The 14,499-nt window shown below is 38.2% G+C and overlaps 1 protein-coding gene across 2 annotated transcripts in view; it reads left to right on the top strand.

Moving 5' to 3' along the window:
* The window catches only part of sec23a (Sec23 homolog A, coat complex II component), a 67,089-nt gene extending 54,665 nt beyond the window's left edge, over positions 1–12,424 (top strand). For both annotated transcript variants that reach the window (XM_051920030.1, XM_051920029.1), the window contains 7 exons: positions 3,046–3,199; positions 3,299–3,376; positions 4,525–4,686; positions 6,600–6,686; positions 7,197–7,352; positions 7,955–8,020; positions 11,971–12,424. In XM_051920030.1, coding sequence (XP_051775990.1) covers positions 3,046–3,199; positions 3,299–3,376; positions 4,525–4,686; positions 6,600–6,686; positions 7,197–7,352; positions 7,955–8,020; positions 11,971–12,060 — 793 coding nt within the window. In that variant the 3' untranslated portion in view covers positions 12,061–12,424. The remainder of the gene's footprint in view (positions 1–3,045; positions 3,200–3,298; positions 3,377–4,524; positions 4,687–6,599; positions 6,687–7,196; positions 7,353–7,954; positions 8,021–11,970) is intronic.
* The last annotated feature ends 2,075 nt before the right edge of the window (positions 12,425–14,499 follow it).

Raw genomic sequence — 14,499 nt, 5'->3', positions numbered from 1 at the left:
TGTGACACCAACTGTCAAACATGGAGGAGGAAGTGTGATGGTCTGGGGATCTTCTGCTAGAGGCCGAGTTGGTGACTCTGCATGGAGTGACTGGCACTCTGAATCAAAAAGGTTACCACAGTTTGGCTGTTAGATCAGCAAAAGATGAATCAAAAATCTGAATAAAATTTGCACACTTAATGACTCCTTGACTTGTTTTTTTATTTGCCATTGTTTATTTGTTCTCTGCCTTGATTGCATGATGCATTAAGACGTTCAACGGTGTGCATTACCATAACAACTGAAAAAACGGAGGTATTCTAAAACTTTGTACCGGTAGTGCATAATTACACCTCAACTATTAGGAATGAGTAATCAGTACAGTGTATAAAGAAGTATATCTAAACACTAACAAAAACTATAGTACAATCAGTGGTTGAAAATGAGTTAAAAGAAATAAAAGAAGGTATATTTTATGTTTATGCAGTGACCTGCCAATGTCAATTAACTGTTTCACCGTGCAAGAATATCTTATATACACTTCATTATATTTCCATAGATTCACAGTGATGCTGACTTAAAACACAAATTGTCTGTAAAAATAATGTATATAATTCAAAAAATGTAGAAACCATGAATTATAAAGTTCTGATCAACCTCATTTAGTTTTTTTTTTCTCAAAATACATTCCAAAAGTAAAAAATAACTCTAACTAAACACTTTGATCTATAAATAAAAGACCAATGTTATAAATAGTTTATCAGTATTTTATGTTTGTTTAATAGTAATGCCTACTAATGCAGTTTAAGCAGACTCGCCAAATAACTGGTTTTTAATTGACAGCGTTTAGCTCAATGTAATGGTAAGACTGTAATGATAATAGATGTTTAGGTATTTACTGCTTTTATTTTACAGAAAAAAACAGTACACTGGTCTGTTTTTTTTTGTTTTTTTGGATGGTTGCATGATTGGAATTCCAGTTAATCATTTAAGTTGCGGTGAATTTCTTTGCTGTAGCAGTAGTTCTCCAAGTCAGGCCTGGTGAGTCCGTGTGGCTGTAGGTTTTGTTCCCAAAAATTTCACAACACTGAATGCTGAAAGGCTGCAACTACATCAGCGTCAGCCCCATTAACATGCTAAATAACAGAGAACAACTTCTTCTTCTTTCAGCTGCTCCCGTTAGGGGTTGCCACAGCGGATCATCTTCTTCCATATCTTTCTGTCCTCGTCATCTTGTTCTGTCATACCCATCACCTGCATGTCCTCTCTCACCACATCCATAAACCTTCTCTTAGGCCTTCCTCTTCTCCTCTTACCTGTCAGCTCTATCCTTAACATCCTTCTCCCAATATGCCCAGCATCTCTCCTCTGCACATGTCCAAACCGACACAATTTTGCCTCTCTGACTTTGTCTCCCAACCGTCCAACTTGAGCTGACCCTCTGTCCCCATTTCTAATCCTGTCCATCTTCGTCACATCCAATGCTTAAAGGATGTAATCTAAGCAAAAAGAAAAAGCACTAAATGATTCCATCATAACATAAATAAATACTTCAAACTTTCTAATAAAAAAAAATGCCAAACTTAGTTTTATTATTTCTTTATTGACACCAGAACTTTAAAAAAGCTGGGAAGTAATGGCCTGTTTCACTAGGCTGGAATTCCAATTACAAAACAGAAATTGTTTGGAAACAAAAACTTGTAATCTTAAGGGGTCCCCAGGACTGTGTTTGAGGACCACTGGACTGTAGTAATGTGAATTACACATTGCATTTAAAGTCTAACGTAGTATTGTTAGGTTACTGTGTCCTTTTTCAAAACTGTTCAAGTCAAGCAAAATGACCACTTTTATTGGCTAACTAAAAAGATTACAATATGCAAGCTTTCAAGGCAACTCGGGCCCCTTCTTCAGGCAAGATGTAATTTTTTTTTTTCTGGTAAAATAATAGGGTTCTAATAAAGTCTATGCATAGAGGCCCCATAACCTCTAAATTTGCCACTGCGTATGACCCGCATTTGGTGTATATGTAGTGTTATTTTTGGCCCTCAATAAAACTGAGTTTGACGTCCTCCTTGTAGAGGGTGTCTGGCTTATTTTAGTTCATATTTGCTGAACATAAGATGTTTGAAAGGAGTACCCAGTGGAGAGCTGAAATGTTAAAAAGTAAAATGTTTTGCTTCAACAAAATGCATACCATGTTTTGAGAAATATGTAATCATTGTAATCTACAGATAATGTAGCTGTAAGGTTGTTTTTATTGTAACCTAACTACTGAGTATGTGCTTATTCACTGCATGCATAACTGTGCTCATTTCTACTTCCATTTAAGTCGTGGCTTGAATTTTGTTTGCTTTTACGCTTCTAAAAATCATTTCACTTCACTGGTATGACCTGAAGTGGTGAGTTAGCGTAGTAGAGATTAGCAAATTGGACTAATACGATGCCATGTTCCCTGATATTTGCATGTGTGCCTCTGCTGGTGTTTCGACAACTTGTATTGAACATCTGTTTCACTGTCAGGAGTGATAATATAAAAGTTGTAATAATCTCCCTCAAGGTAAATTTGAAACAGAAAGTTAATTAGTAATTAAGGATGCACAGAATAGATTATTTCTAAAAATTTGCCAAATGCTTTTAAAAGCAGTTTTGTCAGATTTAATAAGAAATTTAATACACTCCCATTTGAAATATCTAAACTAAAATTCAAAACTACCCTTGAAAAACAAGTGGGCCAAACAAAGTGTACCAAATTTCAACAATGTGCACCCACTGGCACGGAGTTGTGTCGTGTGGACAGACCGGTGATGCAAATTCACTTAAACTCACTTAATTTCTTTTAGATTGGCTCTCGGATGCAAAGTGTGAACAGAATTTTTATTTTAGCTGTAAAAGGTTGGCATACAGTAAATTGGCACAGTTTTTGGTAAAATGAAGTGTCCACCATCTCATAATTTCAGCAGTCCTTCTTATTTATTGTTCAGATTGAACTCCCCACATCTGCAGAAGTCTGTCTAGCTACAGAAAGATTGAAGTTCCTTTGTCCGTTTATTTCTTTTTATCAAACAGCTGGGCTGATGCACAAGCTCAGATTCAGAACATTGCTGCGTCTTTTGATCAGGAGGCTGCTGCTATCCTTATGGCCCGACTGGCAGTATACAGAGCAGAGACAGAAGAAGGGCCTGATGTGTTGCGCTGGTTAGACAGACAACTCATTCGTTTGGTAAGTAGTCTTAATGTATTATTAGGAAAAAGTTTATTCTGTTTAGTTATCAAATTCTGTTGCTGATATTTGTTTTTATTGTTCTTTTCTCAATTTTAGTGTCAGAAATTTGGTGATTACCATAAGGATGATCCAAGCTCCTTCCGATTCTCAGAAACTTTCTCTCTTTATCCTCAGGTAAGTTGTTTAAATATTATAATTCCTATATATTTTTGTTCTTTATTTTTTGTTTCCTTTATGTTAAACTCTGTGTTTGGATATTTATTGTGGGCTGCTTGGTTCCTCCTGTTGTAATACGATGTTCAAGCACAACTGTTAGGATTTGCTAGTACTGTTTTTATTGCTTTGCTGGGACATATTGGGACCAGATTTAAAAATGTGTTTTTTGTTTGATAGATAGATAGATACTTTATTAATCCCAATGGGAAATTCACACAAAGTAGGGTGTCCTTTGTTATTATGAAGTCTGGTTATAGCAGAAGTACCAATAGAAAATACAGCCATCTCCTCATTTGTATATTTAAAAACAGCTACTAGCCATTAATTAAGATTATTTCGAATCTAGCTATAAATTGTTTTTCTGTATAAGACTAAGCACTTAGTAAAATAACTGCCCACCGTTTGATCTTAAGGGGTCAGTTAATCACAGATTTGCCTGATATGTAACCATATAGACGATCTTAAAGTGTGTCTGACTTTAGAATGAATGCCAAAGGGCAGTTGGCTGAAGATTTGTAAATTGCCTTTAGCAGCTGGATATCCCTTTATCAAATTAGTAAGAATGAAGGATCCTTAAGAGCAGTGATGACTTGTGGTTATTAAATAAAACCACTGAAATTGCTGTCAAAGATATTTATTTGTTTTGTGTGTTAATGGCATTTGTATTTACTACTATAACAGTATGCACACTTTCAAGGCAACTCAGGCCCCTTCTTCAGGCATTATGTAATTGATTAATTGATCGTAATGATTCCATTTTGCCTGAAGAAGGGGCCTGAGTTGCCACGAAAGCCTGCATATTGTAATCTTTTTAGTTAGCCAATCAAAGGGGTCATTTTGCTTGACTTCTCACTACATTCATAATGGCCAACATTTTACAACACCCTAGTACTACTATAACAGTAAAATGTTAAAACACTTTAATTCTGTTTAAATGTTGATGACTAATGCTTGTTACCTAAATTTTGTCCCAACAGGTTTTATAACATTTCTATGTGTAGCAGAAAACATTTCAATAGTACATTACTTTTGTAAAGAGCACCATTCATTTATCATATTATTTAATGCACAGGAAGTTTAATTTTAATGTAATTTTTTTTTTCCAGTTCATGTTCCATTTGAGAAGATCACCATTCCTGCAAGTATTTAATAACAGTCCTGATGAAAGCTCGTATTACAGACACCAGTTTATGAGGCAAGATCTTACCCAGTCACTCATCATGATTCAGCCAATCCTGTATGCTTATTCATTCAATGGGCCTCCAGAGGTACAGTATATATATATATATATATATATATATTAAAAAAAAATAAAACTGCCAGTACAATTTAGTACATGTAGCTTTACAAATAATGCTTGTCATTTAATTTAATGAAAGGGATGGTCTCCTACACAAATAAGCATTTATAATTATGTAGGTAAAAAGTATCCTAATTATCTGCCATGAGCATTCATTTATAAAGGATTAGGAGGACATTTTTGACTTCTGCTAGGCTTCACAGGAAGTAAATTATTAGGGATTTTGTTATAATGAACATTGTAATTTGTACTCCCATCAACCACATTAAAGATAACTAACTTCAACATTAAAAATTTCCATTTTATTATAAAATATTGAGACCAAATGATCCATGTGCTCATTATTTTTTTGAGTTCTAATTTGTTAATAAAATTTATAAAATGTTATTATTATTGGCGTGTTTAAATAGGTGCCGGCTGGCATAAAATTGTCAGAGTAAGGAACCATCTAAGTCACATAGTGTAGCCCTAAGACCCGTACAAGACCTCCAAGGAGGGGAACAGGCCATGCAGACAGCAGGAAAGCTGTTGGCAAATGGCAGTTCTTGTCCAGGTAGGCATTAGTCAAAGCATGAGAGAGAGAGAGAGAGAGAGAGAGAGAGACATGTGAAGTACAGTATGTCATGTTGTCCCATGATGCAAAGAGGCAGGTGACCTCCCAGTTACCAGGGATATCTGATATTAAAAAAGAGAGTGAGGTGAAGGAGGAAAGGACCTTCCGGCTACTAGAAAATACATTGAGTCCATGTTGGCCCTGAAAGAGAGCAGACAAGCATGGGTGCTTGTATCCAGCAGGGGGCGTTAGCTCCCTCGTTGGAATGAGTTCTTTTGTAATTGTGGTGTGTTACATAACCCGAATCTATATAGATATGATATTAAAAGGCGATCCCCCTCCCTTGATACAGCGGTAAGAAATCACATAGGAGAAATAACTTTGCTTTCTTTAATGACGGCTTATGCTGCATAACACACGAAGGAAGCCAATGGCAAAAACCCAGTTCGGGAATGGGGGGCCTGATGTGCAGAGTCTGCCGTTTTCGTCGCTGCATTGGAAGGATTTTCAGGATTGGATGACGTTCTCTCCCATCCATCCGTTTGCTTCAAAAGTGTGCCGGGCAATGTTCCAAGGCTTTATACTCGTTCCGCATGTGCAGGGCCCCACTTAGGTGAATCATGCCATTCCAAACAAGGCAAAGAGGATACAATTTCATGCTGAGTTTGACACACAGAAATAGTATACAATGGTCATCAGTCTGACTGCCCATTTCGCAGTTGTCCCTAACTTGTCTTGTCTTAAAATGCTTGCCTAGCAGTTCTTATATGGCGAACTCCTGTGTGCTAAATCTGGCTGTGTGTCAACTGTGCACATGAGTAGAAAAAGGCAGATTTATAAAATATATTTTCACAGAGCACAGTGATATATTAAACTTATTACAGTGCTACCTTAGAGACTTGCGCCCCCCAGGCTGCTGGGACGCAGAAAAATGCTCTAGAGGCAGTTCTGTCCTTGGCTGTGGGGAGGAAATGTAGGCTGCCCCTCCTTACCTTAGCACTGATCAGGGCTTGGGGCCTTGAATCGGTTGGGATTTGATGAAGGCTCAACTGGTGTGGGAAGAGCAGCTCTCATCAATAGACTAGGGAGTGGCTGACTTTTGAATATGTGCAAGTGGGCGAGCCACCCCACCAAACAGACAGGCATTGACATCTGAAATAATTAGGAGCAGGGTGGCAGTAGGATTTGATATCTGAACTGTTTTCTTGTTGGTTTCTGTTCTGTTCCTGTACTCCTCCCTCCCTTGTTGGATTATTAATTTAAGAAAGACATCATTTTTGTTTTTGTCATTTCACTGATACTTATTTAAATGTATTTTACATGTACAGCCTGTCCTCCTGGATAGCAGCAGCATTCTTCCTGATCGTATTCTGCTTATGGACACTTTCTTCCAGATCCTTATTTATCATGGAGAAGTAAGTAAAACATGCTCAAGTTTTTGTATGATTTGGAAGTAACATGAATGACTGTAAGGAACTGGGATTTATGTTACTAATACTGATTTGACCTGAATAGACTGATAATACAAAATTGAATTAAGTTCACTTTTATTTAATAATGAAAATAAGAATTGACACTAGTATAAGGTTTTATACACATTACTTTGCATATTCCGCTGTTTAAAGTCAGCAGTTCAATTACAATAAATCATTTCTCTGTAATGTTACATACTGATTAAAGCTTAATGCAGGCCTTCATCCGTTTGAGATTGTAAGTCTTAATGGTTGTAAGATATAATGAGAGATTAAAAGGAAGGATGTATTTAATAAATGTCATTTTCTTTTAACTAATGCACAACAAAATGATATTAGAGGTATGAAATAGTATTTCGTTTACCAAAGATTTTAGATGTGAGAAATCACTTTAAACTAATCATTTAAAAGCATATTGATTAAATTAATCACATTTTATTAATCACATCCCAGACTGTTGCTCAGTGGCGTAAAGCTGGCTATCAGGATATGCAAGAGTATGAAAACTTCAAACACCTTCTTCAGGCTCCTGTGGATGACGCCCAAGAGATTCTTCATAGCCGCTTTCCAATGCCAAGATATATAGATACAGAACATGGAGGCAGCCAGGTAAGGGATGAAATGTTTCTGTTCCTGCATTGTTTTGAAAGTGCATTTAGTTTCCAGTGCCAAAATAATATCAAAACATTCAGGCGTCTTTAAATAATACAACATTTGTTTAGGTGTGTTTTCTTTACTGTTTTCTGTAATAACTAACTTGCTATTATTTCTTTGAAAGAAGAGACATGTTTTATTAATTCATAAATATTGACAAGGATAATGAATACATACAAAGATTATAATTAGGAATTATAATTGGCTGACACGTTCATACTGTACAGGATCTGCTAATCTGACGTATACAACAAACTATTGCCAGTGCACTACAGACGTAACATTTCATGTTTTGTACCAATTTGTCCTCTACACAGTTTTCTCGGTTTTCCCACTGTCATTCCTCCCATGATGCTTCTTGAGAATATTATTATGGCAGTTTCTAGACAGTACTAGAATGGATAGTTCAGCTCATGTAAACCACAAGCAGGTGTCTTAATCGCAAGTCGTTTAATATTTAGGTACTAAAACAATGCATGAGATGGTATAGCTTTAATTAAAAGAAAAATAATATTAAAAAATGTTTGAGTTTCTTTTTTTTTCCCTCATCTTCCCAGGCTCGTTTCTTACTTTCAAAAGTAAATCCTTCTCAGACCCATAACAACATGTATTCCTGGGGCCAGGTACGTTCATTTTCTTGTCCTCTCATAAATGTATGACTGTAGTACTGTCATGTGCCCTGCTGTGTTTTGCGTGTTGTATTTACCCCATTTTTTGACATCCATTGCACCCCCAAACCTACCTGGAAAGGGAGAGGGTCTTTCTCTGAATTACTTTTCCCAAGATTTTTTTTTTTTCCCCTCATCAGGGTGTTTTGGAATTTTTTTTTTCTCGTCATCTTAGAGAATCAAGGCTGGGGGGGGGGGGGGCAGTCAAAAAAAAAAACAGGGCCTGTTGAAGTCCATTTAGAGACTCCCTTTGTGATTCAGGGCTGTACAAGAAATAAATTGTTATTGTTGTTTGTACTTTGATGTTTATGAAATCAAAACAACAACAACATTTATTTCTAGAGCACATTCTCATACAAACAATGTAGCTCAAAGTGCTTTACATGATGAAGTAACAGAGAAAAGACAAAGTAAATAATTAAAATTAGGGAACACTAATTAACATAAAATAAAAGTAAGGTCCGATGGCTAGGGAGGACAGAAAAAAAAAAAAAAAAAAAAACTAGACGGCTGGAGAAAAAAATAAAATCTGCAGGGGCTCCGAGGCCACAAGACCACCCAGCCCCCTCTAGGCATTCTACCTTACAGAAATAACCTCAGTCAGTCCTCATGGTATTCAGGGTTCTCATGGAAGAATTTGATGATGATGGTCATGTGGACTTCTGGCCTTAAATCCATCAATGTAAGGACATCACGGTTCTTTGATTAGGTGGTGGTGGCGCAGATCGTAAATCACAGAAAACCGGAAAAAGAACAGAAGAGAAAGCATTTTTTTTTTTAAATGTTTTTTTTTTTAGGTGCCGATTTTGCTATATTCTGTGAAAATTGATTAAAGTGAATTGATTGATGTAGTTGGACATTTTAGTGCAGGTATCTTAAAGGGTGTGGAAATTATGTTGTTCCTTTTTATTTAGAAACAAATTAAAAGTAAATTGGCTTCGTAAAAAAATAAACTTTCTGAAAAGTCTGTATATGTTCCTAATTTACTTTTCCCAGTGACCTTATGAGCACCGAATAAAGCTAATTTCCATCATTTGATTGGGGTGATGCAGAAAGTCATGAACATGGCTAAGGCTTTGTCAGATTGGGTTCAAAGACATTTGACTTTATTAACTATGTTTACATGGAGGTCTGCAATCTTATTTCTCGGGCTGGCTTCTTTAGATTGCAGAATAAAATAAATTTTGTATTGTTGCCAAGTGATACAGCTATGAAATGTATTGTTACGTGGTCACTAATGCTTATTGGAGTAAAATAGGAATAGCATTGCTGTCCTTCTCTCTGCCCCCTAGCGCCATACCCCCACCCCTTTTGTGCCACTGCAACTGAGGCAAGCCACACTTTGCAAAGTCTCGACAAGCTGCCAATTCTTTGAACCTCAGAGAATGTATCATTATTGGGCGCAACAGAGACCACATGCAGTTGGGCACTTGGTAAACATGAATGGTGCATTGCCACCAAGTGATAAATCTATTGCAAAAGGAAAATCAAGTTTTACAGAATTGTTTTTCCTAACAGGTTATGTTTATTTTTTACACATGTGATGTCTTCTCTGCACTCATGCTTATGTTTAGCAGGTGTCTTTTTAGGAGACTGTTTAGCCATCGTAGCTACAAACTTGCAGTCGTATGGCCATGTTAGCATCCTCAACATTTGCAGAGGCTCTGTTCTGTCATGTTCAGGTTGAAGAAGATGGTGGGGTCAGAGTAAGTCAGTGTGAATATAGTCCAGGTAAAGCATAGTTTTGTTTTTGAAAGTTAAAAGTGGTGAATTGAAAAAAAATATATACTTGGGAACCCAATAACTGGAACTTGGAAGTTTCTGTAGAATCCTAACAACTGGTGCACATTTGTGTTTAAATTACAAATTTAAAGGAAGTTTCGTTATATAAAAAACTCTCTTCTCACTTTTGTGGCATTAAGTATACTAGACATCACCACTCTCTGGTGCCGTATTACTGATAGATATGAAGGTGCTATACGACTATCGTCCCGGTTAGATTTTGGGTTCTACTTTGGCATTTCTGCCTGTCACACCTCCTCTGTTGCCCTTGAGTCAGCTGAAGGTTCGTCAACTGGAGGCCGCCATTTGCAGATGTTTGGCCCCTACTGCAGTACATCTCCTAGTGGGGGGTACAGCAGCGCAGTGAGGATGTCTCCCTTCCACTCCCTCCAGCTTCCTTTACAGGGGCGTTTACCCCCAAACGTTGTCCTTCCTCCGAATGCACAGCCAGTAGCCAGCTTTCTCTGCGTCATCTCCCAGCTCCTTTTAAAGTTTTGCTTAGGTTTGATCCTGTCATGTCGGCACCAAGTTGAACTAAAGCTTTGCTAACAAAGCCCTGGCATTCAACCTCTATGAAGTGGGTAGACCCTGACCTGCCAGCCAGCCAGTGTCTTGGCACTCCACTGCCAACTTGAGATGTTTTTTTTTTTCTTTTCTTCATGCTGTTTGCTGTCATGCCCTCTCCCCAGGGAATTGTAACTTCTATCATGAGGACCCTTTCTTCCCACTTCAGACATCACTTCAGACCACATAATAATATTTGGCTGTAGAGTGGGTGGAATGATCTCTCTCGGGAAGGCCATAATAGACAGATAAAACGGTATCTGCAAAATGTGCTATTATTATACACCAATATCTATTATCATCATTGTCATCACACCTTATTGTGTACACAGTCCAGCTCATCCCCACTCTCTGTCTCCATCTTTAGTTAGGATAACAACCTTACCTCGGCACTTGTCTTCCTTACCTGCAAACTCCCAGAATGCATTTGTGATAACTGAACACTCAGTAACAGTCTGGTGGTTTCACACCTTTCAGTTGGGGGGTCTTCCTTTTCCACAGTTGCTATAAAAAGTATTCAGCCCCTTGGATGTTTTCCACATTTTTTTGTTAAACAGCATTGATTTACAGTCTATTTTGATTTGCCTTTTTTGACATTGATCAACCGAGAAAGACTCCTCATTGTCAACTTGAAAACAGATCTCTGTAAAGTGCTCCAAATTAATTCCAAATATAAAACCCAAAATAACCGATTGCGAAAAGTATTCACGTCAGATGACTGCACCGAGTCTGTGTCCGCACAGGCCTCTCGGCCTCTATCAGCTCAGGTGTCAAACAAAGCCAAATGAAACCCACTGTGATTCAGTATTGTGTCTAATAGTAAAATGTGAGAACCTCCAAGGGCCGAGTACGTTTGACAGGTTCAGTATACTTTGCCGGACGTTAGTCTTACCAAAATATACAAACTTTTTTGATTGTGGTTTTCCTTCTCGGAATATTTACAGCAAAGGAGAACAAATGATGCAAAACACTTTTTTTTTTTTTTTTTTTTAAGCTTTGGCTGCTTTTGTTGTGGCATAATGATTAATGTGTAATACAATTAAAGTGAAGTGCATATGTGACAAAGAAATGTGTGTTCCTGCAGTACCAAAGGAAGTGGGATTTCTGAATATGTTTAACCACAACCCACAGCTTTGACCCTCATTCTAAATTTTAATTTAGCTGTGGTCTGTGAATGACATGCATTACCGCTTTGCCGTTTTGATTGTCCTCATTTAAAGTTCATCTCTGGTATAATGTTTCTGGTGTTTGAATGCATTATTGACATCTATCATTAGTGAAGCAGAGGCGTCGTCTAATAAACAGTCACACTTGGCTTTGTTCTTGGTGTCAGTTTGAACTGTACTCACCGTGAAACTGGTGTCAGTTTCTACTTTACCACATTAACAAAAGCAACCACCAGCTATACAGCGTGCATAGCCGCCACGAAGGCTTGAGTTGGGCGCATCCAAAACTGATTTCTAGATGACTTACCTACTTCCTTGATAATGGCTGTGGATTGTGTTATTGTTGTTCAGCATTAAGTCACCAAGTAAAAATTAAACACATTCTCTTTACAGGAGTCTGGCGCACCAATTTTAACAGATGACGTCAGCTTGCAAGTGTTCATGGATCACTTAAAGAAACTCGCCGTCTCCAGTGCAGCCTAAAGGTCCAACACATCTGAAGGTTTTGTTAGCTGTGCAATCACCAAATGCTTAATTCAGATTTCTCCATTATGTGCAAATGTTGGAATACTCTGGATGTATGAGCGTGGGTCCGATGAATTTCAATTTTTAAAACATACAATCAAACAACTGTGAAATTTTGCCATATACCCTTTACTGACTTTTTTTTTTCACCAATATATTAAAACAGAAATATAAAACAGTAAGTGTCCCTATGCTCTGCAAAGAGGCCTTAAAGTGGATTGTCAGAAGACTGCTCTTTTTAAAGGCTGACTTTCAATATTAGAATTGTTTTCATTGCATTGGGTTATTTACTAGTCATTCTGTTATTTTTGTCATTCTTAAAGTACATTTTCTTGTTCTGTTTTTCACTTATATGCTTTGGTGGTATAAATTACTGAACTAGAAACCACATTTAGTACAAAAACTATGAAAACTCTTCTGAGATAATAAATTATTCTGTGTTAGATGCTGATGTTGTTTTTGAGCAGGGGATCTTGAGGACCCACTTGTATTTCCTTAACATTTTCATCTGTAATTCATCGTCCTCTTCTCTTGAGATGGTGTTATCTTTTAATGGATTGTAATACATGCTTTCCTAAAAGACATTTAAACTCACTGCCAGTAGTGCAGATACAGGGGATGCCAGTTTATACACGTCCAGCCACGTTACCTGTCGAAGACCAGTAATAAGATCATTTAAAAATACTTGATGTCTCTCGTTCGGCCTTGTGGGTACCTTCAGCGCCTTTCCGTCTGTTTTCACATGTGTCTCAACCCCTGTGTCGAGCGCACTTCCATAAAGCCTCCTTCTCAGACTCCGACTCTGTCATTTATTTTATTTTATTGATTCTCAGACTCTGCCATTACTTTCGAGGCACCTTTCTCGCTTCAAAGCTTTTATACCTCCCGTCTCTGACGGCAACTCTCTCAGCGTGCCTCCTGTGCCGTTTCTTCTCCTTGTGTATCCAACACTCGCACTCCCTCTTTTAATTGTGTCACCAAAGCCAAACTGACCAATCGTATTGCTCTAAGGCAGTGGTGAGTAACGCTGGTCATGGAGGACCACAGTGGCTGCAGATTTTTGTTCCAACCCAGCTGCTCAATTAGAAGCCAATCTTTGCCAATAACAGATCTTAATTAATTTCATGTCAGCTCAAGTTAGATGGTTGAGAGACGAGAGTGCGTTGGTTTGGACATATGCAGTGGAGAGATGCTGGGTACATTGGGAGAAGGGTGCTAAGGATAGAGCTGACAGGGAAGAGGAGAAGAGGAAGGCCTAAGAGAAGGTTTATGGATGTGGTGAGAGGGGACATGCAGGTGATGGGTGTGACAGAACAAGATGATGAGGACAGAAAGATATGGAAGAAGATGATCCGCTGTGGCGACCCCTAACGGGAGCAGCCGAAAGAAGAAGAAGTTAGTGTTTTTATTCTACCCTGTCTGGTCATTCTGATATCCTAGATCAGTGTTTCTCAACCTCGGTCCTGGGGGGCACACTGTGGCTGCAGGTTTTTATTCCAACCAGCTTCTGTTTTGGGCTAATTAAGTGATGTGTTATTTCCCAAGTTCTGTGTTTTGGGAACAATAAAGAAATTAGAAAACTAAGTTTGGTAAATATATACAGTGCATCCGGAAAGTATTCACAGCGCATCACTTTTTCCACATTTTGTTATGTTACAGCCTTATTTCAAAATGGATTAAATTCATTTTTTTCCTCAGAATTCTACACACAACACCCCATAATGACAACGTGAAAAACGTTCACTTGAGATTTTTGCAAATTTATTAAAAATAAAAACATTGAGAAAGCACATGTCCATAAGTATTCACAGTATTTGCCATGAAGCTCAGAATTGAACTCAGGTGCATTCTGTTTCCCCTGATCATCCTTGAGATGTTTCTGCAGCTTCATTGGAGTCCACCTGTGGTAAATTCAGTTGACTGGACATGATTTGGAAAGGCACACACCTGTCTATATAAGGTCCCACAGTTGACAGTTCATGTCAGAGCACAAACCAAGCATGAAGTCAAAGGAATTGTCTGTAGACCTCCGAGACAGGATTGTCTCGAGGCACAAATCTGGGGAAGGTTACAGAAAAATTTCTGCTGCTTTGGAGGTCCCAATGAGCACAGTGGCCTCCATCATCCATAAGTGGAAGAAGTTCAAACCACCAGAACTCTTCCTAGAGCTGGCCGGCCATCTAAACTGAGCAATCAGGGGAGAAGGGCCTTAGTCAGGGAGGTGACCAAGAACCCGATGGTCACTCTGTCAGAGGTCCTCTGTGGAGAGAGGAGAACCTTCCAGAAGGACAACCATCTCTGCAGCAATCCACCAATCAGGCCTGTATGGTAGAGTGGCCAGACGGAAGCCACTCCTTAGTAAAAGGCACATGGCAGCCCGCCTGGAGTTTGCCAAAA

The sequence above is a fragment of the Erpetoichthys calabaricus genome, chromosome 16 (assembly GCF_900747795.2).
Source record: "Erpetoichthys calabaricus chromosome 16, fErpCal1.3, whole genome shotgun sequence".
Classification (NCBI taxonomy): domain Eukaryota; kingdom Metazoa; phylum Chordata; class Cladistia; order Polypteriformes; family Polypteridae; genus Erpetoichthys; species Erpetoichthys calabaricus.
The sequence above is the reverse complement of the archived record's forward strand: the minus strand, read 5'-3'. Positions and strand labels throughout refer to the sequence as shown.